The sequence below is a fragment of the Panthera onca genome, chromosome B2 (genome assembly GCF_046562875.1).
Source record: "Panthera onca isolate mPanOnc1 chromosome B2, mPanOnc1 haplotype 2, whole genome shotgun sequence".
Taxonomy (NCBI): Eukaryota; Metazoa; Chordata; class Mammalia; order Carnivora; family Felidae; genus Panthera; species Panthera onca.
In genome coordinates this window covers 51404544-51428404 of record NC_138343.1, presented here as the reverse complement: position 1 = coordinate 51428404, position 23861 = coordinate 51404544, and the positions used below count along the sequence as shown (strand labels likewise).

General features: G+C 35.8%; 1 protein-coding gene across 12 annotated transcripts in view; it reads right to left on the bottom strand.

The window, feature by feature from the left end:
• The window catches only part of MLIP (muscular LMNA interacting protein), a 248873-nt gene that overhangs the window by 81192 nt on the left and 143820 nt on the right, over positions 1 to 23861 (bottom strand). For 8 of the 12 annotated variants that reach the window (XM_078447011.2, XM_060615772.2, XM_078447010.2 and 5 more), the window contains 4 exons: positions 19951 to 20022; positions 5315 to 5380; positions 5148 to 5231; positions 4976 to 5035 (listed from right to left, as the gene is read on the bottom strand). In XM_078447011.2, the coding sequence (XP_078303137.1) occupies positions 4976 to 5035; positions 5148 to 5231; positions 5315 to 5380; positions 19951 to 20022 (282 nt within the window). The remainder of the gene's footprint in view (positions 1 to 4975; positions 5036 to 5147; positions 5232 to 5314; positions 5381 to 19950; positions 20023 to 23861) is intronic. The other 4 variants (XM_078447012.2, XM_078447013.2, XM_078447015.2 and 1 more) reach the window with 4 other exon arrangements.

Here is a 23861-nt window from a genome sequence, read left to right as displayed (position 1 = left end):
TAAACTGAAGACTATGCTCATGGATGATTCTGAAAATTCTAGGAATAATTCTTGAGAAGTAAATTAGGCTCAATTTACTTTGGCTGTGCTCTATAAACAGAACAACAAGGCCTGGATGATAGCGCATCTGTTTATAACATGACTTACTGCACATTTTAAGCCCACTATTGAGACCCACTGCTCGGGAAGAAAGATTCCTTTCAAAATATCACTACTCATTGACAAAGTACTTGGTCACCCAAGAGCTTTGATGAAGATGTTCAACAAGATGAATGCTGTTGTCATGACTGCTAATATAACATCCATTCTTTAGGTCATGGATCAAGGAGTAATGTTGACTTCGAAGTCTTATGTCATTTGTAACAATATGGATGGACCTAGAGGGTATTATGCTAAGTGAAATAAATGAGACAAAGACAAAGACCGTATGATTTCATTCATATGTGGAATTTAAAAAACAAATGAACACACAAACAAAAGCAGTAAAAGACTTTTAAATACAGAGAACAAACTGATGGTTGCCAGAGGAGAGGGGGAAGAGGAAAGGGCAGAATGGGTTAAGGGGCGTGGGAGATACAGGCTTCCAATTATAGAATGAATAAATCACCGGAAGAAAAGATACAGCACAGGAAATACAGTCAGTGGTACCATAACAGCATTGTATGATGACAGATGGTAGCTACTCTCATGGTCACAGAGCATAATATATAGAATTGTCAAATCATGATGTTGTAACCCAAGATTAATGTAATACTATGTATCACCTCTGTTGCAATTTTTTTTTAAGCGGGGGGGAAAAGAAAATTTTCCGGAAAGGATTCACCATTCTTGGTATCTTTAAGAATATCCGTGACTCATGGGAAGAGATGAGACTATCAACATTCACAAGAGTTTGGAAGAAGTGGATTCCAACCCTCATAGATGACTTTGAGGGGTTCAAGACTTCCGTGGAGGACGTAAGTGCAGATGTGGTAGAAACAGCAAGAGAACTAGAATTAGAAGTTGAGCCTGAAGATGTGACTGAAATGCTGCCAGCTCATGATGAAACCTGAGTGGATAAGGAGTTACTTCCTATGGATGAGCAAAGAAAGCAGTTTCTTGAAATGGAATCTACTACTGGTGAAGATGCCAGGAACATTGTTGAAACGAGAATTAAGGAATTAGAATAGGACCTAAACTTAGTTGATAAAGCAGTAGCAGGGCTTGACAGGATTGACTCCAATGTTAAAATAATCTCCACTATGGGGACAATGCTGTCAAACAACATCACATGCCACAGAGAAATCATTCCTGAAATGTAGACTTAATGGATGTGCCACACTTCACTATTAATTTATTTTATTTAATTTTACTTTAAATGTTTATTTTTTAAATTTATTTTGAGAGAGAGAGGAAGAGTGCTGGTGGGGAGGAGCAGAGAGAGAGGACAGAGAGAATCCCAAACAGGCTCTATGCTCAGCCCAGAGCCTGACACGGGGCTCAATCTCATGAACCATGAGATCATGACCTGAGCCGATATCGGAAGTCAGATGCTTAACTGACTGAGCCACCCAGACACCCCAACTCACTATCATTTTACATTAATAAATTGCCACAGCCACCAAAGCCTTCAGCAACCACCAACCTGATCAGTCAGTAGCCATCAACATCAAAGCAAGATCCTCCACCAGCAAAAAGAAGTGACTGCAGACGTGGTACAAATAGCAAGAGAATGAGCATTAAAAGTGGAGCCTGGGGGCGCCTGGGTGGCTCAGTCGGTTAAGCGTCCGACTTCAGCTCAGGTCACGATCTCGCGGTCCGTGGGTTCAAGCCCCGCATCAGGCTCTGGGCTGATGGCTCGGAGCCTGGAGCCTGCTTCCGGTTCTGTGTCTCCCTCTCTGCCCCTCCCCCATTCACGCTCTGTCACTCTCTGTCTCAAAAATAAATAAACGTTAAAAATTAAAAAAAAAAAAAAAAGTGGAGCCTGAAGATGTGCCTGAATTGCTGCAATCTTATGATCAAACTTAAACAGATGAACAGCTGCTTCTTATGGATGAGCACAGAGAATGGTTTCTTGAGATGGAATCTACTCCTGGTGAAGATGCCAGGAAGACTGTTGAAATGACAACAAAGGATTTAGAGTGTGACCTAAACTTAGTTGATAAAGCTGTGGCAGGATTTGAGAGGACTGACTCTCATTTTGAAAAAAATTCTACCATGGGTAAAATGCTATCAAACAGCATCACATGCTACAGAGAAATCATTCGTGAAAGCAAGAGTCTGTTGATGCAGCAAACTTCATTGTTGTCCTATTTTGAGAAGTTGCCACAGCCGCCCCAGCCTTCAGCAACCACCACCTTGATCAGTCAGCCACCATGAACATCAAGGCGAGACCCTTTACCCACAAAAAGATTATGACACACTGAAAGTTCTAAGGATGGTTAGCATTTTTAGCAATAAAGTATTCTTAATTAAGATAGGTACATTGTTTTTTAGACATAATGTTCTTGCACGCTTAGTAGACTATGGTATAGTATGAACATAAATTTTGTATACATTGGGGAACTAAAAAATTGATTTGATTCACTTTACTGTACTATTCCCCTTATCGCAGTGGTCCAGAGTTGAACCAGCAATATCTCCAAGGTGTGCATTAACTATCACTATCCCTCGCCCACCCTTCTCATCTGACACACTTCATCCCTGGCTCACTATACTGAAGCCATGCTGGCCTTCCCCTTCATGCACTCGAAGTTCCTTCCTGTCTCAGGAAATGTGCACATGCTTTACACCTCTGCTTGAGGGCTAATCTCCCTGATCTTTCTATGGAGGATGCTTTCATTTTTGCTGTCAGCTTGAAGTCTACTTTCTGATCACTATAGCCAAAGTATCCCCCTCAGGTTCCCCTTAGGTTACTTTGTCTTGCTCACCATTATCTCCCCAATGCCTCACAGCACCAGGCCCACAGAAGGCACTTAATAAATACTTGTTAGAATGAAATAGTTATCTTAAATTTAGTTACCTAGAATAATTATTTTTAATGCCATGAGCATTAAGTATTTGTTAAATAAATCAATAATATATATTATTATTCACATATTACCACTTAAGTCTTATTTTTATTATAAAATATAATATAAAATACTTTTTTCCTTTTTTTAAAAAAATGTTTATTTTGGAGAGAGAGAGAGGGAGGACATGCAGGGGAGGGGCAGAGACAAAGGGAGGCAGAGAATCAGTGCACATTCAGTGCTGTCAGTACAGAGCCTGATGCAGGGCTCAAACTCATGAACCATGAGATCATCACCTGAGTTGAAATCCAGAGTCAGATGCTTAACCAACTGAGCCACCCAGGTGCCCCTAAAGTACTTTTTATATGTCTAACAAATGGAATCAAAAATATATTTTAAAATTTATATAGTCTCTGGCAAATCAATGTTTCATATTTTTAGATTAAATGATTTTTAGATTAAAATTTTTCATATTTTTAATTCATATTTTTCATATTTTTAGATTAAAGAATACACAATGAAATAGATAAATACAAAATCACAATTCTCCATTTGTAGGTACTCCCACTAAAATATAATTTCTTAATATTGATGATTATTGGTTACTGAGTTTCTAAGTCATTATTAATGGATAATTGTCTATGATACTCTAATTAAAAATTACTCTTTTAGTTATAAGCAATTCTGTATATTTATTTTTTTTAAGTTTATTTATTTATTTTGAGAGAGAGAGAGCACAAGCAGGGAAGGGGCAGAGAGAGAGAGGGAGAGGGAGAACCCCAACAGGCTTCATGCTGTCAGCACAGAGCCAGACACGGGGCTTGAACTCATGAACTGTGAGATCATGACCTGAGCCAAAACCAAGTCAGATGCTTAACTGACTGAGCCACCCGGGCACCCCAGCAATTCTGTACATTTAAAACCTGTTTTGGGGGTGCCTGGGTGGCTCAGTCGGTTGAGTGTCCAACTTTGGCTCAGGTCATGATCTCGCAGTCCCTGGGTTCAAGCCCTGCGTCAGGCTCTGTGCTGACAGCTTAGCACCTAGAGCCTGCTTCATATTCTGTGTCTCCCTCTCTCTCTGCCCCTCCTTCATTAATTTTTTTTAATAAATAAAATCTGCTTTGTATACACAATGTACAAGTTTTAATAGGAACGTGAAAAAAGCATTAATACTAATTCCAAGAATAAAAATAAGACTGACAAAAAAGAAAAAAATCCTGACAATTATAAGGAAAAAAAAAAAAAAACAGCCATTTTGAAAATGTGATGAGTAGATCTGTATTAAGCATTCAGAAAATAGTAATTTAGGGAAATGTAGTCTTTTATTCCAACAATTGAAAATGGCTACATTACAAGAAGGAAATAATTAAATACTCAATTACAACAATTAATGACTTAGTAGTATCCTAACCATCTAAAGCATCCAGGTTTCTGTCCCTCTGAGTCAAAGAACAATGAATAAACTTAGTCAACGAAAAGAAAAAAAAATTCCAGGAATAACAACTGTGTCAAAAGTTCTTAGCCTGATGTAACTTCAGTCTACTTCCTTTTCCACTTCTGTAATTCTAAGTGATAATCAATTACTAACTACTGAAAATATGGTATGAGATAAGAATAAGCCACAAATTCTATATGCTGTTCTTAAGATGCTTTCTAAAATGCCAGCAAAAAGGACATAGTCTAATACTTTGACTTTCAAACTGTCTTGAACTTAAGCCATAGTTAGAAATAAATTTACTTTGCAACCCTGTACACACATACTTCTATACGTACACGTAAACAAATTGAAACATATGTAAATAATACCCACTCACTACTTGGAACAGAGTCTGGTATTTTACATTCTTACTGTTCTTTTTTTAAAATGCTGGTTGATATTCAACTAAATTAACTTCCCAATTCACTATGGAGCCTCAACCTGCAGTTGAAAACTACTGATCTGCTAACTCTTAATTTTCAGTAAATTATATTAAATATATACATACTTTCATTGTGTCAGAAACCAACAATGTCTGTGAGGAACTTGAAGGAGAATCAGAAGAATTCTGGAAAAAAAAAAAAAAAAGGACAAGCCTATGATACATCTTACTCAAAAAGAGGAAAATGAAGAGAAGCAAAGCAAATGTTTGAATTGCACATTCTAGTCTAAGGCATTACCATAGACAAGGAATCCCGTAAGACCTTATCAATGGTAGCACAGAGCTCTTCAGTTTGCTGTCTGAGCTGTGCAGGGAAACAAAACTGGAAGAATTGAAACCAGTACTGAGTTAGCAATGAGTTTCGGGATCTTTGTTTCAAAAGCATGGGTAGTCTGAAGTCATTACCTCCAGAGGCGGGTCTAATGTGTTGTCCTTGAAGACACTTTCAGTCTTGGCTGGCTCATCGAGTGCCTAGTGATAAATGAAATAGTTCTCATGTGAGGCTTTTAGTCAAATACAGAAGTAGTAGAAAAGTATCTTCAAAGAAAGCCCTGTAGTTCTCAACATCTCAAAAAAGAAAAAAAAAATATGTTTGAATCATTTGATATTTGGCATGGAAGAATTTTCCATATTTGTTTAGTTTCTCCAACGTAATTAATATCTCCAATATAAGTTTCTGAAATAAAGAAAGGTGGCTGAGACTTTAAACATACAAACTTGAACTTGGACATCTTGTATATCCAAATGAGCCTTGTCCCCTTCAAAGAAGTCACCTTGGGAAGCCACACACAGAAACAATGATGTAGCCGTTTCTTATTATATTATAAAAACTGTCTGAGGAAATGCTTCAGAGCCAGTTTACAAAAAACATGCACACACAAGAAAAAAAAAAAACCTGCCTCATTTCTAAAAAATTTTAAATGTTTATTTTTGAGAGGAAGACAGAGCATGAGCAGGGGAGGGGCAGAGAGAGAGGGAGACACAGGATCCAAAGGAGGCTCCAGGCTCTGAGGTATCAGCACAGAGCCCGACGCGGGACTTGAACTCACAAACTGTGAGATCATGACCTGAGCTGAAATTGGATGCTCAACCGACTGAGTCACCCAGATGCCCCAAATCTGCCTCATTTTTAATCATTTATATCCAAAAAGTCTTGGTTACCTTATTTACCAGATTTGGACTCAAATGACACTCAAACCTCTTTTGAAACACACTTTTTTATTTATTGTGATGTACTTCAGATATATAAATGGAGAAAATAAGATGGCCCTCTGTATAGTGTAACTACTCCATTGAGAATGAGAAGTAAAGCATTACAAAATATTAGAGGCCAGTATATATTTACTGGTTATTCATGTTTTCTTTTATATATTTGCTCATTGTTCTGTTGGGTGGTCTGATTTTTATTCATTTGTTGGAAAATGTGATATAATCTGCATGCAAAATATTTGTCAATTAGATGTCATGTAAACATCTTCAAAGTCTTGGCTCCCCTTTTCATGATTGTCATGATGTCTTTTGTCAACACATGTAAGTTTTCATTGCAGTGTGGTCAAGTTTTCATCATTTTCCTTTGTGGTTGGTGTTTCCTTTCAGAAACTCCTTCCTAATCTAATAAGTCACTCACTCCCTTGGGCGAGAGTCTTAAAAGTAGGGGTGTTAGATATGTGTTCTAAACCCTTCATGCCACAGTGGGGAGGTGGGGGTTCTCTCCCAATTGCATGGAGCTATGCCAGGATTAGAGTTTTTAAGGGGAGTGTGTTTCAGCCTTCTTTCTTTCTTTATTTTTACCTGTTTTGATAGTGTCATTCATCCAGTGTGTTGGAGTCACTCACAGAATCTCTGGACTTCTCTCAGAGAAAGTGCTCCATGTATAGCTGTATATTGGGTGTGTCTGTGGGAGGAGGGAAGTTCAGAAGTCTCCTAGGTCACCATCTTGGCACCACACCTTTATCATTTCTCATATTTATTTGCATCTACCTACTTTAAAAAAAAAATCAATTTCTCCAGAGAATGATCAGTTCCTACTCTCTTAGACTAAATTTTAGCTTTGATCTTCTTTGGCATACTCATATCCCATTTCAGTAATATCTGTTCACATCTTTACTGTTTCCTTCCTTCTATCGTTTTTGGGTTTATCCTGATTTTCCTCATTGTATTCCTTTTGTTTCATATCACAAGTTAAAATATGTAGTGTGATCATTGCCATTCATTCTCAATACATCTTTAAATATTACTGTTAAGATTTCTTAGATTTATGGGTTATTTAAAAGTAGTTTTCCCTTTTAATTTTTAAAAATATGAGAATTTTTTCCAATTTCAGAATTCCCTACTAATTTAGTTATGTTATGGCCAAGGAATTTGTTCATAATAGTAAGTTGCTGTGAAGTTTGGGATTTATGGCATAAGACATAGTGTTTGTAAATATTTCATTTATATTTAAGAAAATATCTATTTTCTAGAGGTTGTCTGTGGGATTCTGTGCGTGTGTGTGTGTGTGTGTGTGATCGAAATTATTCATTGTTCTGTTCAAATTATCTCTAGTTTTACTGGGCTTTCTACGTACTTATTCTATCAGTAACTGAAAGTGTCATCATCAAATCTCAGGGAATTATAATGGGTCCGTTAATTTCTCCCTGTGATACCAGCAATTTTTGCTCAACATAGTTTGAAGCCATTTTATTAGCTACATTCATAATTAGAAGTATTCTTCCCTCATGAATTAAATATTTACCATTACGAAGTGACCCTCTGTCTCCCCAGTAATGCTTGATGTCTTAATATCTATTTTGCCTGATACAACCAAATGCTTTAATTAGCATTTTACTAGTTTATCAGTTTTTGCCTCTTTATTTTCAACATCCTGCATTCGAACATTAAAAATCAGTGGTTTATAAAAAGCAGATGTCTAGAATTCATTTTTTGATTCAGTCTCATCTCCATTGTTTTTTAATTAAAGAGGTTAACGTTTCTTTTATTACAATTATTTACACATTTAAATGTTTCCAACATATCTGTTTTATTTTTGTTTCACTTTTTCTATTTCATTTTTATTCAATTTTTGAATGTTTTAACTGATTAAATTTTTGAGGTTTTTACTTATTCATTTTTCCCTCCACCAACTTGGACATTGTGGCAGACACTGTTAGGTGTTCACCAAGTACTTTGATTTTTTTGGAACACAGAAATACATTTCCTTGGTCTCAAGAGTTTAGGTATGAGCTTGTAACTAATCCTTGCTAAATAAATGTGAGTAGAAGTCATATACAACCTCTGTTAAGGTTGCATCTACCTACTTACCTCTGGCACAAGGCGGCTAGAAACAGATATGGCTTCTCTCTTTTCACCTTCAGATAACTAAGATGCAAGATGGAAGCAGGTTACATCCCCGAATCACTCAATTACTGAGGCTTATGTGAGAGAGCCAAAATGAACTCTACCAAACTGTGACGTGGGAAGGAAATAAGCAATGATTGTGCTAAGCCACTGAAATATCAGGGTCTGTCCACTGTGGCAGTGAGTATGGCTTACATTAAAACTAATACAAATATTATAGGCTGGTTTTTACAAATTAGTCTTGGAAAGTTTTCCATTTGTCCTAAGGTCTAAACCAAGCAATACAAAATCTAAATTTAATTCACGTACTATACAAGAATATGTGTAGTCTTCACCCCCTACCCTGGTTTTTATGTTCCAGTTGCCTTAAATACATTTAATTATGCTACAAACATATCATCATGTTAAAATTTTTGCTTTAAACAGTTATAGGTATTTCAAAGGAATTTTTGAAAATTGTGGTTACCCACACATTTATTATTTTCCATGCTCTGCATTCCTTCCTGCAGTTCTGAGTTTCTACTCAACATTATTTGTCTTCAGCTTGGCAAACTTCCTTCAGCATACTTTGTCATACAAATCTGTATGATTAATAAATTTTACTTATAAAATTTATTTAATTTATAAAATTTATTAATAAATTTTTTTAGTTTTCTTTTAGTTGAAAATGTCTTCATTTTGTCTTCATTCTTGATGGAATTTTCCCTGGCTACACAATTTAGTTTTCTTCTTCTCTCTCAGCATTTAAAGGTGTCATTCTGTTGTCTTCTGGCCTCCACTGTTTCTTAGGAGAAGTTAGCCATCATCGTATTGTTCTTCCTCTGTATGTAATGCATTATTTTCCCCTAATTGCTTCCAAGATCTCCTCTTTATATTTAATTTGTAGAAGTTGAATTGTGATATGCTCAGTCATGGTTTTCTTTGAATTAAACACTTTGGAGACTATCTGAGCTTCTTAAAAGTATACGTTTATATCTTTTACTAAATTTGGAGAGATTTTGATTATTAGTTATTCAAATATTTTCTCTGCTCCATTCTCTCTCTCATCTCCCTCTGAGACTCTAATTACATTTTGATACCATCCTACAGGTCATTGGAACTCTTTTCATTTACTTAATTGTGTTCCCTTTTTATTCAGATCAGATCATTTCTAGCAATTCATTTTCAGGTTCACCAACACATCTGCTTCTCCAGTTTTATCTTAAACCAATCCAGGGAATTTTCTATTTCCAATATTTCCTTTTTCTTTTTTTCTTTTTTTCTGTTTATTTATTTATTTTGAGAGAGAGAGAGAGCAAGCAGGAGAGGAGCAGAGAGAGAGAGAGACAGAGAGAGAGAGAGAATCTCAATCAGGCTCCACACTGCCAGTGCAGAACCCGACTCAGGGCTTGAACTCACGAACTGTGAGATTGTGACCTGAACCGAAATCAAGAGCTAGCTGGACGTTTAAACAACTGAGCCACCCAGTTGCCTCATCAATATTTCATCTTTCAATCCTAGAATTTCCATTTGAGTATATTTTATAGTTTCTAGTTTTGGAAAGTCCTATATAATTCATTATTAACATATTTTCCTTTATACCCTTGAGAATAGCTTTAAAATCCTTGCTAGCTAACTGCAACACCTGGAACATCTTTGGGTCAATCTTTGTGACTTATACTTTCTCTGTGAGTATAGTTTACATTATCCTGTTCCTTTGTATGTCCAGAGATTAGAAATGTTTGTAGCCTGGCTATCTTGAATGACATGTCATAAAGACTCCAAATTCTATTATGGTCCCCTGAAGAATCTTTTTGTCACTGTTGCTTAGTTTTAGCAGATGGTTAATTTGGCTCCAAATTCTGTCTTCCTGCTGGTGGGCAGCAGCTAGAATCTCCGTTCAGGTAATTTATCCTTACCTCGACTTAGCTGGGCTTAATGGGCACATGTGTAACTCAGTGGTCATCCACGGGTATGGGCAGAGTTTATATGTAACATACGGGGCTTCTTTTCTGTGACTCATTCTTTTCCTGGCTTCTCCCCTCACTTTTTAGCTCCTGTGTAACCTTATGTTGTCTTCTCTGATTCCTCATTCGGTAAGTCTGCTGGTTTCTTGCTGAGTTTTAGTTGCTCCATGGTAGAGCTTCCCTTAGGTGCAAAACTCATAAAATCTCAAAAAGCATTCAATTCCATTATGTCTTTACAAGCATGGACTCTACTGCAGTTTCTACTGACCACTTGGTCCAGTACTTTTAAACAATTTTATTTTTTGTATTTTGCCCACAGTTTATCATTGTTATCCACAAGAGTTGGTCCAATTCAAGCTACTCTTCAATTTCTATAAGCATCATGAGGTAAACTAATTTTAATTTTTCGGCACAAATTTTCCTTATTAGCAGAGATTATGTAAATTCAAATCTCAAACCCACTTCGGGGTAGGCTTGGGGTTAAAGATTCCTTTTTCCTACACTGAGTCCAGATTGATATAAGAATAGTTGCTTGTCATTTCCCTTTGCAATTTTCTTCTTATCCATCTTGTAATTTAGAGGGTAACCCTTCAAAGATCCTGGCTTTATGAAAAGGAGGCAATTCCAGTCCTCATATCACTCAGCTCCAAATCTTTCTCTCCCTTCACTGAGTTCATAGTAAAACCCAATCCCCACAGTTAGTGAACATGATACTGGCAGAATAACCAAACATTCTGAATTTCAGCTTGCTTTTGGTATTCGACCCATGAGGATTTCCCCTACTTTTTGTGAATTCAGCGTTATATTTGGGATGAACCACATAAAACTGTTGTATTCAACTGAAAATTATAGGCTGCCCTGTCCTCTTCTTTAGATTTACTTCTGTTCCTCACTTTTTCATTATCAGTCGATATATCCATTTCCTGACCAGAAAGTGTCACATCAGCTGTGGAACCATGGAATCTAAGGCTCAGCAGAATCAATTTTTCCTCTTCTAACAGAGCCAGTGATATAACAGACCCAGAACTATTAATCTTCACCAACAAGAACCATGTCCACATGCTAGTTGTCTTTTTGGCCTAGGATATACCTCCTAAGAATTCAGAAAAGTTACCTCTAAAAATAAGAATTTATCATCTTCTTATTTCAATAACTCACAAAGCAAAATATTGTCTGGAACTTTTCTTTGCAAAATTTACTATTCTGCATTAAATAACAAAATATAAAACATTGTCTATGATAACTTAATAGAAACATGTGAGATTGCCTCTTTCTTATCATAAGAATTTCTATTTCGCTTTCCTCCTTTGTCCCCTAAACTTACTAGTCATGAGCAATGAGCAGGAACAGAAAATTTTGTAAAGATAACTCCTAGCTGGTGTTCAGATAGTTTAATTTTTCCCTGACACAGCGTTACAATCATCTATTTACCCTGTCAGTGAGTAAGGAGGAAGGGTCCCAACATTACTGTTATAGGGATGGCCAAATACCTGACCTCTACCACTGGGCAGATGGAATCAACAACAGTTTATTAGTCACATGTACTCACAGCCCAGGGGAAGGGAATGCTGCACAGCACGCTCAGCCACATGAGGGTTGTGCTCAGGAACAAACTATATAACTAGGGAGAAGCAGGCTTTGTAGTATCAGAGGGTGACATACATGTCCCCTGGTTTGCAGAAGGCTGTGACTGGCTTGTCTGAATCAGCAGGAACTTCACCTGGTCAGCTTGATAAGGAGGGTTAGGGGACCTTATCTGTGGGTGGAAAGTGGGAGGGGAACTTGCAATTAGGCTACTTGAGGCCCCTCTTTCACTATATGTCAAGACGGCACATAAGATGGGGTCTTAATTTTAGACTTCATGTCACACATGGCTTCTAATTATAATGATAATTATGGAGAAGAAAAAAGTCTGAAATTAAGGACAAGGACTAAGAACAAACTCCTCAGGAGAGAAGCTTGATCTAGCCCTTCCTCCCCTTTCCAGCCATGCCTTCCACCTACTCCTCACTTGCATGCTGTCCTTCAATCACAAAAAACCACTGGAGTTCTTTGACCTTGTGGTCACCTTCTAACTTCATGTTACTAACTCCACCTAGATTGTCCTTCCTTCACTCCCAGCTCACTTAGAAAACTCGTATGCATCCTAAAGATCCTAATCAAATTGTCTTATGATGTATTTTTGGACTTCATACCAGGAAAAGTCTGTCATTTCCTCCTCAGGCACCATATCATTTCTGACATACTCTAAGCATATAATTGCATAATTACTTTTCAACAGTATCTATACCCAGCTCAACCATTTGTCTCCATCACAGTCAGAAAAATATGGTATTTATCATTGCAGCCCCAGGTTACAGCCAATGAAATGTAATCAATAAAGATTTTAGGATGAATTGAAAGGGTAAACTAACAACTGAATGGAATGAAATGAATAAATGAATCATACAAATAATACGATTTTAATACTCAGCAACATGCTCTAGAGAAATGGCTTAAACTATTTGAATATTTTAAATAATGAATACATTAGTTTTTTTCCTGCATTTCAGTTAAATTTGTTACCATCAAAGATCTGAGCATATGATCCGTGTTAGTGTAATGAGCAGGTATTTTTCCAGCCAAAATCAAATAAGGTTAACATCTTAGTTACTCTGTGAGAACTTACAGTAGGCAAACACAACTTTCAATAGGCTGTTTAAAATATTGAAATTTACTCAAGAAATGAAAAAACTACTCAGAGCCCTTGGAAAATCAAGAAAGATAACTGTATTAGGTGAATAATGCTGCAACTGTGAAATAGAGCAATACTCAGACTGCATTAAAATTTGGATGAAAGGTTATTTTGAGTTTAAAGAGCTTAAAAGTTTACTAAAATTGATTTTTTTTAAAGTGATGAGTAGTTATTTGTCAAATGTATCATCTTGATTCACTCCTTCTAGCAGCCACAAAGAGTAGGGTTTTTTTCTCTGTAATACAAAATATATTTTAATAAAAATATATTAAATCTCCATTAAAAAGAACTGTAACCATAGATTGCTTTTTGACACCTTAGCCAGCAGGAGTGTATTGATGGTTTGTTTTTAGATTTATTAATTTGAATAAAGTTGTGTCAGAACATTCTCCAATAAAATATTTTTATTAAAAACATATATTTTCTGCCAGATTGGACTACAACCAAGTGAGACATAAATGGCACATGCTTTGAATTCTATTTTTAAAGATTCTTAACTAATGTAAGTTATCAGTAATATTGTCATTAAAAGTCATTATATTTTGTGCAGAATAACCAACCGTGGGGCCCTGTTTTCAAAATGAGAGCTAGTAAATCAGATTTTTGGTAGAAAATAGTTTCTGAGCTCAGCACTACATTATAACTAAGAGCCAAGGACTGTGACCAAGCACTGTAAATCAAAGTTCTTGTGGGAATTTATGCCAATAAACTATCATGGGTGTTTCTCACCTGAAAGGAGATCTCTGATGGAACTGTAAGCACTGTTAAGTCAGAGATATTTAATCAGTCTAACCTCCGCTCTGGAAGTAGGATTAAGGTCTAAAAATCTGAAGACAGAATGAATCAGTTGTACTCTAAATGAAGTTAGAAAGTAAACTACTTCTAAAGGGAAAATAATCGAACAGGGCTCATAAACTTTTTGTGATGCCTAAACTATCTAATTAGTTTGGATTTCAAAGATTTCATGGGCTCGTGACTCTGTTTTAGTCATAATCAAATTAACCACCCCAAAATGATTCATGCTAAACCTAAGCATTCCTATACTTTGTTAATCTGACCAGCTATGTATTTGGTAGAATAAATCCTCTGAAGACTACAAAAGCCTTGTTTGATTTTCAATCATTAGTACAAAACCATTTGTAGGATTAGAGATAGTCTCAGGAAAATAAATCTCACTTTGATTATGTAGTTGGAGATTCAGATCTGAATAGCATTCAGATCTGAAGAAAAAGGGGAAATGTACACTGAAAGCCGAAAGGGCTTTCTATTTATATTTAAAAGCACAGCTTCTTTAAAGATATAGAGATATTTATCATTACATTATTTTCATGAGTGGTGTAAAAGCTTCAACAATTGAGGAAATCTACTTGGCTTTTATAATCCCAAAATCTTTGAAGGGTTGACTGTCTGTTCCTACCAGACAGAAGGAAGGGAGTTAGTGCAAACCATTACAGCCTTTTAAAAACCCATTCATCTAGGCTCAGAGGCAGAAGAATTCATACTTTTCCTTCATTTAATTAAGGACATCAGAAAGGTGTGCCTGTTTCCAGCCCAAACCTCTTTCACTGGAATGTGCTTCATCTCTTTCAGTAACTCAAGGGATTGAGCTAGTTTGTAAACCTCCCTTACTCAAGTCTCAGAGCTAAGTAATTTCCAAGTCTCTTTAATTGTTCCTCATTAAAAAACAAGGAAGATTTGGTTTCTAATTGGATGAGGATTTAAATATATTTTATCAAGTAATAAAATAAAGTATTGTAGACAGAAATCCAAAATCATCGTTTCTTGGTCAATATTTCACTTTAGCTGGTCACTGTCACTGTTGCCTGGTGAACAGGGAAAGGCTGGGAGATAATCACATAAAGTCCAATTCAGTAACTTACGAGCTCTGCTGCTTTGGGGAATTTACTTGGTATCTTTGAACATCAAAATCTTCACAGAGTTGTGAGGACAGTAAAGTATTTAGCTGAGTGCCAGATTCACTAGAATATTCAATATGGCAAGTATTGTGATTGTATTTCTAATTGTTAAAAGTTATCAAATCTAAAATCAACTCAATTCCCTTATAGAAGAAAGTTCTTTATAGTTTTTCCATGGAAGTAGAATTTATGAAGCTTATTCCACCCTAAAGAAAGATTTTTAATTATCATTGTCTGTTATCAAACACTAAGCTCCTTGATTTTTATAATCCTCTGAGCAAAAATTTGCCTTATAATCCTATGAAATAAAATTGGAAATTTTAAAGACCTACCCAGTTGCAAACCAAAGTAATTCGTTCAATGAACATTTAACAAAAAACTACTATATTTTCTCAAATAGTTCGTAGTGGGGGAAAAAAAAACACCAACATGCATAATTATGGTTTGGCAAGTGCTTTAAAAGAGGTATGTGCATGGTATACAACTGCCTGAAGAGAACCAACTGGAATAGTTGTGGGTCCTGGGCACTTTTCCATCAAGTGAGAGATGTCTCTCTAGTATAGGCCATATGCTAAGCTAGGAAACAGATTTTGTTAAATTTTTGAGACATTCAGAGACCTTAAAATATTCTCACCCAAAGACGTATGCTTAATCAGATTAAAGTTTACCAACTCATGTTTAAAAAATTTAAGCTGTCAATTTAGAATAAATTGATTTGAAAACTTGAGATGACAAGACATCTCAAATCTTTACCTTTCCATTTTTATAGCACAGTTTTTACAATCGTCTTCAAAATGGCTCTCTTTAACTTCCTTCTACCAGGAAAAATAAAATTATTTTTATACCTTAACTTTTATTTAAATAATTAACCCTACAATTTATATGTGCTATTTATAAAATTGAGCTACCCTATCATTCTTCTTTCAAACTCACACAGCTTATGAATTAAATGTGTCTTGAAATTGGCAGATAGTAACGCTATTTGTTGGAAAATTGTACCTAACTCTAACCTTGATTTTATCCTGAGGAATACTTGTGCAGAAAGGAACGGAGAACTTCAACTGCTCTAAAAAAAAAAAAAAAAAAAAAAAAAGTGCTTTCCTGGAAAAATATTAATCACTTGTGAAACAATAAAGATGCATACTATTTTATTTTGTGGAAATACTCCTTTATTCGTCTTTCCTTTTCTTAATATATTTTCAGAATAAAAATAAAAAGCCATTAATTAGAATACTAACATGAGTCCTTCAGTTTAATTTTAACTTTTTACCTATTGCTATCAGGCTCAGATGAGAAGAAGAAAAATTAGTCAATAAGAGAAAGACCCTTGACACTCTCTGAACAGAACAATAGTACACATAACAAGACAAAATAGTAATGTTTAATGTTGTTTCCTCTATTATATTGTTGAATATATCATAATAAGGTTCATGGACAGTCACAAATGTAAGCTGATCTGATTACTTTGTTCCTGCTTTGTAATCACTTGTATTTCATCCTTATCTCAGTCTTGGAGAGGATGATTATTGGCAGGAGATGAAGCCAGAGACTCTGAAGCTAACACGTTAAAATATGTCTTACATTTATCTCTTCTTATAAAGCCTTAGTTAAGCTAAAAATGCTTTCTTCCTAAATATTCACGAGGAGAAAAATGATAGAATACAGAATAAGCTATAAATTTAAGTTTTGATGCAGACAATAAATTACAAAACAGAAATACCAGAAACCTCAGGTCCGCTGCCAACAAAATGTACTCTTTTGAAAATTATGGGTTTCGTCTAGGAGTGATTAAAGCTGAAACCAATCCAGTGATTCCATGAGAATTTAATATCTGATTGAAAGGGATGCCTGTATTTCAATGTGGAGAAAACCTTGCGTTTTAAAAAGATAGCATTATTTTTTAAAGCAATTCTGATTCCTCATTAATTATACCATATACTGTGAAACAAAATGTGGTATAAAATATCAACCATGAGTTTAATCTGGTTAGGGGAGAGAATAATTGTTAAACTAAATTAAATGCATTGGCTCTATCTTTAAGGCATTCCACCGCATAAATCCTAACAGAATACTATAATGGGACTGCAGCACCCTTCCTTTTGTGGTACTCTGTGTGATAGTAAAGGGATCTCAGAAAATATTCCAAAGTGTTCATCCTTCCCAAAATAGATGAATTTCTGCTAAGTATAGTCTTAATTTTCCTACTCAATTCAGAAATAAGTCCTTTTGATTTTAACGGCATAGAAAGAGTTCTATTACATAAACAGATGGATAAAAAGACCTACATTATCAGATTTATTTATTATTTTTTTTAATTTTTTTAATGTCTATTTTTGAGAGAGACAGAGTGTGAGTGGGGGAGGGGCAGAGAGAGAAAGGGAGACACAGACTCTCAAACAGGCTCCAGGTTCTGAGCGGTCAGCACAGAACCGGATGTGGAGCTGGAACTCAAAAGGAGATCATGACTTAGGCTGAAGCTAGATGCTTAACCGACTAAGCCACCCAGGTGACCCCCCAGATTTTTTTTTTCTTAAAGCTACAGAACATGAAAGGAGCACCATAATATCATTCAAGAAATATTAGTGAAAATGGAAATAAATGCTGATAAAATATAAAGATAAGACTTTTGTTATTTAAAAATTCTTACAAATTAAAATTCCTCATTAAGGAACACACGTCATGGAAAAGCCAACAATAAATAAATTAAATTATACAAAGGCTCTAAAGAAAAAACAGACATGTGCCAAGTTTCATGACCTTTGAACAATTCAAGAATTTATGGTCCAAAACCAACTTATCTTAGCCAAAAGACAATTACCCACACTAGTGTTTCTACACTAGTGTTTCAATTCTCCCTAGAAAAACACTATTTTAAATTAGACATCATGACATTTATATTCTGTTGTGCTAAAAAATAAAAAATAAAAATATGCTTCCTAAAAGAGTAGGTCTTTTGGGGAGTGAGGGTGGGGGAGAGGGGAAAACAGGTGATGGACCTTGAGGAGGGCACTTGTTAGGATGAGCACTGGGTGTTGTATGTAAGTGATGAACCCCAGGAATCTACCCCCAAAACCAGGAGCACACTTTACACACTGTATATTAGCCAATTTGACAATAAATTATAAAATTTAAAAATTAAATAAATAAATTTTGACTTAAAAATAAATGAAGAAAAATATTATGAAACATAGACTTCTATTTTAAAATGGTATTGCAGTTCTGTTTCATTAAAAAGAATAAATTATGTAGATAATATCCTTAAACATAAATACATACATAAATAAAACACAAAACCTCTCCTATATGAAACTGCATCAGGCTCAATACATAGTGATGCCACAGTACACATTTATGGAATGGGTTTGTGATGAAATTGGAAATTAAACTAATGGTTTTTCATTTTTAATGACCAACTAATAGGTTATAACCTCTAAAATCCATTTAATTGGAAGAAAAGAGAGCTGGTAGACAGAGATTCTGGAACCAATAATGATATCCAGCCTTATCTTACAAAAGTCTTCCAAGAAGAATTAACTGTTATTTCTCTAAACAGAAAATGGATACAGTAGTAGCACACAGGTACAGGAGAATGTGCTAGGGTAGGTAAGACAAGTATGATGGAGGGACACCGACAGGTGTCTATTCTCTTTGCCTGGCCAGCTGCTGGGAGGAGAGTTTCTCCCATTTCTGTGGAGGGAGACACTGTGACCAGATTTCAGAAACTGTCCATCTAAAATGGGCAGAGGGTCTGCGGTGAGAAAATATTGCCGCTATGACTCAACGTGACAACCCAAGACAATAGGATAAGGGACAACTGGCAAAAGTATCACTTCCTGCATCCTCCTGAGCCTCCTAAAGTCAGTGTTTTAGGCCCATCTCATCTTTTCATGAGCTAAGAAAGGTAGAGATTCAGAAGAGAAGCTGGAGAAAACGTTGCAGATCTCTCTGCAGCCCAGCAACTCCTCAACCCCCTAGTTGAAAGCATTCAGACATATAGAGCATAGACTCTGGGCCACATGTGGATAATTGGGAATTAGCTCTCAGAGATATATGACAGCAGAGGTGCTGCCCACCAATGCCCACCTATATGCTACAAAGCATCTCCCACTAACAGTTACTACATTTTAGACGAGATCATGCAAAGATTTTATTTCCCAGATCATACTGACATAACAAGAAAGTATATTCATAAATCAGTGGTCAAAATACCACCTGGTTGGCAAACATCAACATTTTGACAAATGATAATAACAGTATTTGAAATACTATAATTACGCCAAAGAAAATAGGCTTAATGCACTGAGAGGTAAATTGCTTAAATAAATATCATAAAAATAACATGGAATGAATAATTTCATACACTTGGTAATTGATTTCACTTCCATTCTGATATAATCCTCCATGTGGCTTTCATTTGAGCATATGTAATGTGCTTATTAAACAAGAGGCTTTAATTTAATTTACCTACTGAAGCAGGAGCCTGTAATTTTATAATTAATGACTTTTAATAGCAAAGCAAAAATGCCCTAAAGGCATGTGAAAGCAGCTGGGTCACTGGAAGTGATCTCAATCCTCCCTCCCGTTCATGGAAGGAGGATCAATGGCTGGTGAGAATGGACAAAGAGGTTTAGCCCATGCCGGGATCAAAGCCGTTACGTTGGATACTCAGCTAATACATTTCCACCCTATGGAAGCCACTACTAGTGACCAAGTCTTGACCAAGTCGCCCACATGTAACCCCATTTTACCTCCACTCTTTTGATCAATGTGAAAAGAGGTGGAAGCTCTTGAATACAACAATCACTTAAAATTCCAAAGGACAGGGATGTATCAAAATCTGCATCAGGTTTTCCATGACTGCTTTACAATGAACTGGACAATTCTGGGCTCATATTTAGCCTCTGGTGATAAAGTCTAGGCTCATATTTAGTGGCTGGTGATAAAGCAATGATGTGTCAAATTCTATTCACCAAGATGCTTTCATCATGTCACCCTAAACTAAGAGCAAATTTTAGTAAAAGCAGAACTTTAAAACAGACATTTTTAGAACATATAACAAAACTGACACTAGAAACATAAAATGCCCTCTGCTTTTGAACCAACACTGACCTTCTGTTCCAAAAGCAATGTGTTTGTAGGGATTGCTGCAAAAGCCTTGTAGCTTGACTTGGTCTTGTATTGCTAGAATGAGTAACCAGAAAGCAAGAGTGGAGATGAAAAGAGGGAAGAATAGAACATAATTTTAGACTAGTGCTACCAAGTTAAATGACAGGTTATCAAATGAAGAAAACAGTTATTACAACTTGTTTTTGACAGAAAACAAATTAGCTTACCATGTTAATATTTTATTAGAATGAGAAAAAAAGAAACATCACAGTAAAATATCAGCCTAGGGATTATAGGCAATTATGTGCTATACAGTTTCAGAACTTAAAAACATCCATTTCTGCAAAGTTATATATAAATATCTCATGAGCAGTGTGCCCCTCATAGTCTATAAATGTGAGTGGGCTTTTTTTCCTTGATCCTCAAAGGAAATTGGTTCTTTTTTATAGTGCCATAATTAACAAACATTCTTCCAACAAATTTAATTGCACTCTTGATACATTCTCTTGCATCATTCATAAAAACAAGGGTCAGAACACATAAAATTTACCATCAGTGTTTATTAAGTAGCATATTGTGAATAGAGGTAATATCAGCAATTTAATTCCATAATGAAAAAGCTAGAAGGCCAAACTTCTGATCATAAATTCACCTTTTTATTTTTTTATTAAAAAAAAATTTTAATCTTTTTTTCATTTTTGAGAGAGAAACAGTGTGAGCAGGGAAGGAGCAGAGAGAGAGGGAGACACAGAATCTGAAGCAGGCTCCAGGCCTCGAGCCATCAGCACAGAGCCCAACGCAGGGCTCGAACCCACAAACCGTGAGATCATGACCTGAGCTGAAGTTGGACGCTCAACCAACTGAGCCATTCAGGTGCCCCATAAATTCACCTTTTCAAACTTCATCATCTCCTGCTCTTTCTAATACAATTATATTAATGAATCAAATGCTAAAACATCCTGAGCTTTTAATAAAACTCAGAGTAATATAGTTTGGGAGTATTTGAGAGAGAGGGTAGAGCATGAGGAAGTTGTATGCATCAGGATACTATGCATAATCAAAAGCCCAGTTTTGATATTGCTCTGAGTCCCAAGCTGCTTAACTAAGTTCAAGGCTCCTATCACTTCAAAAGCCCCTGTCTCAGGCAGCTTCCCCAGAGGGCCCAGACCCAGCTAGAAATTGGCACGCAGCTCTAAGCTGTCTTAGTCCCCTGGAAAGCAGACCACAGAATCTATAGAAGAAGACATGATAGTCAAATAAAATAAAACCTGTGAGTTTTATAGATATAATTGAAGTAATCTTCCATTAAAATAGTGTGAGGAAGGTAAGAGGCTGGCACATTCATTTTCCTTATAAAGAGGGTGAAGTAGAGAAAAATCAAAATGCCAGACTTGGAGGAAAAAAGTCTCAGGGCCCTTCAAGCCCCGGTCTCTATACTGACCTTGCACTGCTATAATCTACATAGGACATATTTTGGATAAGAACTGAAAATGAAATGTCATCTCTTTGTGCAGAATAACAGCTGGCACTTATTACTAAGCAAATTAATTTTACATTTACTTTTACAGAAGCCCTATAACTACAGAACCATTAGGGAAAGGAGGCATAGTGTGGCTAAGTGACTTGCCTAAGATAGTCCATAAAGAACAGAAACAGGTATGGAACTCAGGCCTTTTTGCCTCCTTTAGAAGATATATTTGCTTCCTCTAGAAGATAACATTTTCTCTCAAAGTATACCTAAGCAGACAAGTAATACATAACATTGTATCATTAATACTCCATGATGGTTTTATGAATACTTAACTCTAATAATAGTTGTAATAATAATAATAATAATAATAATAGCTAATAATCACTATGAGCCAGGTACCATTCTAAAAGCTTTATGTGTATTATCTCTTTTAATTATCACAACCAAGCTATTAGGTAGATTATATTATATCCAGTTTATATATGGAAACTAAAGTACACAGATGTTAAGTAACTTATTTAAGGTCACTAGGTAGTAAGTCATAGCTGGGATTTGGATGCAGACACACTAGTCAACAATTGTGCAATTATCTACCATATGCCCTTGCCTCTCATTGCAGGACACACAATAATTTACAATGTTCTTCTATCCCCAAATGCCCTAAAGTATATAGTTGGACAAGCCTTTACAAAGAGATATATTGTTATCACACACATAATGCCACCGAATCTTAGAATTAGATGTGATATTGAGGGCCATCTGGCTTAACACCCTCATCTAAGACATGTATCTCTTTGATCAATCCTCTGTTCAGCTACCACATGAACACTTGTCTATCTCCCAAGACATGTTTAGGCCTCATTGTTGGAATCAGTACAAAACTCTCCCTTATACTGAGCCAGATGTACTTCCTGCTACCTTACTCCATTGGTCCTTTCTCCCCACCTTAGAATGATGACACATGTGAAGAGCTCCCTTCTGCACGAGAGTGGTATTGCTGTTTCCTCCAACCCATCCTCACTGATCCTCAGTTGAAGATTTCACTATCCTCATAACTTTCTTCTGTCAACATTCCTTTACATTTTGAAAATGTGTGCACTTAGCGAGATGTATTTTTAACACAAAATAGAATATAATCATCACCTCCGTGACATCTATTGATAATAAACTCAATTAATACAATGAAGATGATAGTAACTGGAACTGTCTCCTTGCTTTTGTCATAAGTGAAGAATATACATACGGGAGAGTGAAGTTGGAGTCATTTCATATTGTTGGATCACACTGAGTATGCTACCACCTAAAATCCCTAATCCTTTCATCTTTTTTGTTTAACATTTGTTGAAATTAAACTCCATCCTGCAGTTATGTTATTCTTCTCTAGATCCCAAAATAGTACTTCAGGCATTATCTCTATCCCATTTCATCTGATCAGTTTTGGTTTGTTATTGTAAACTATGAAGATAAGAATTTTTATAATTATTTCATCAACCATTTTGTTAGGCATGTCATTTTTATTCATTCAAGTCATATACCAAGGATCAGGACCTCTTGCCTCCTGGGTTCTACCAACCTGGTGGACATCAATCTATCCTGTAAATCTATTTGGATATGGCAGTTCAACTAATGGATTCATTCAACAAAATATTAATGATTATCTACTTTGTGACTTATATTGCTCTAAGTACTACAGATTCAGCAGTGAACAAAACATCCAAAGCCTTTGCTCTCTAGAGCTTAACACTAAGCTTACACCCAAAGAGACAGACCATAAGCCAAGAAACAAGAAAGCAAAAGAAATATCCTAGCGAGATAAGTAATAACACAGAAAATTAAAATAGAATAATGGCACAGAAAGTAACATGCACGATGCTTTAGATTGGGCACTCAGAACAAATCTGAGTTTGGAGATGTCATTACACTTCACATATCTCTCTTTATTCATGATATAGCAAAAAAAAATCACAAAAGCTAGAATTTGGAAGGCAATCCAACAGACATCTGTTGATTGAAAAAAATGTCTGACTTTCAGTCATAACTGCTTCTATAAACAATCACAAACTAAGAATATAGGCAATCATTTTCAGAATTTACCTTCCTCTTTTTTGTGATAAATAGAACATATGGCTCGTTTCTTTTTCTGGCAAATCTCTTATCTCCCATCATTTACAATAGAAGTAGAAATTTGGTTTGTTTGAGATACAGTTTATCTAAACCAGGAGATAGGAACGTAGAGCATATAGATATTTCCTTCTAGTTCCCATCTGTGGGGTTTTATGTGTGCCTAAGACATATGTAGTCTTTCCTTTTCAGTCTGAAAATCATTCTTGTTGCCATTAGAGATACTTTTTGGGTTCACCATATTTCTTCAGGTTTCTCTTAACAATATTCTAATTTGGAATATAGTTTTTCTTTAGCACTCCAAGTCTTCCAGGTGTTAAAT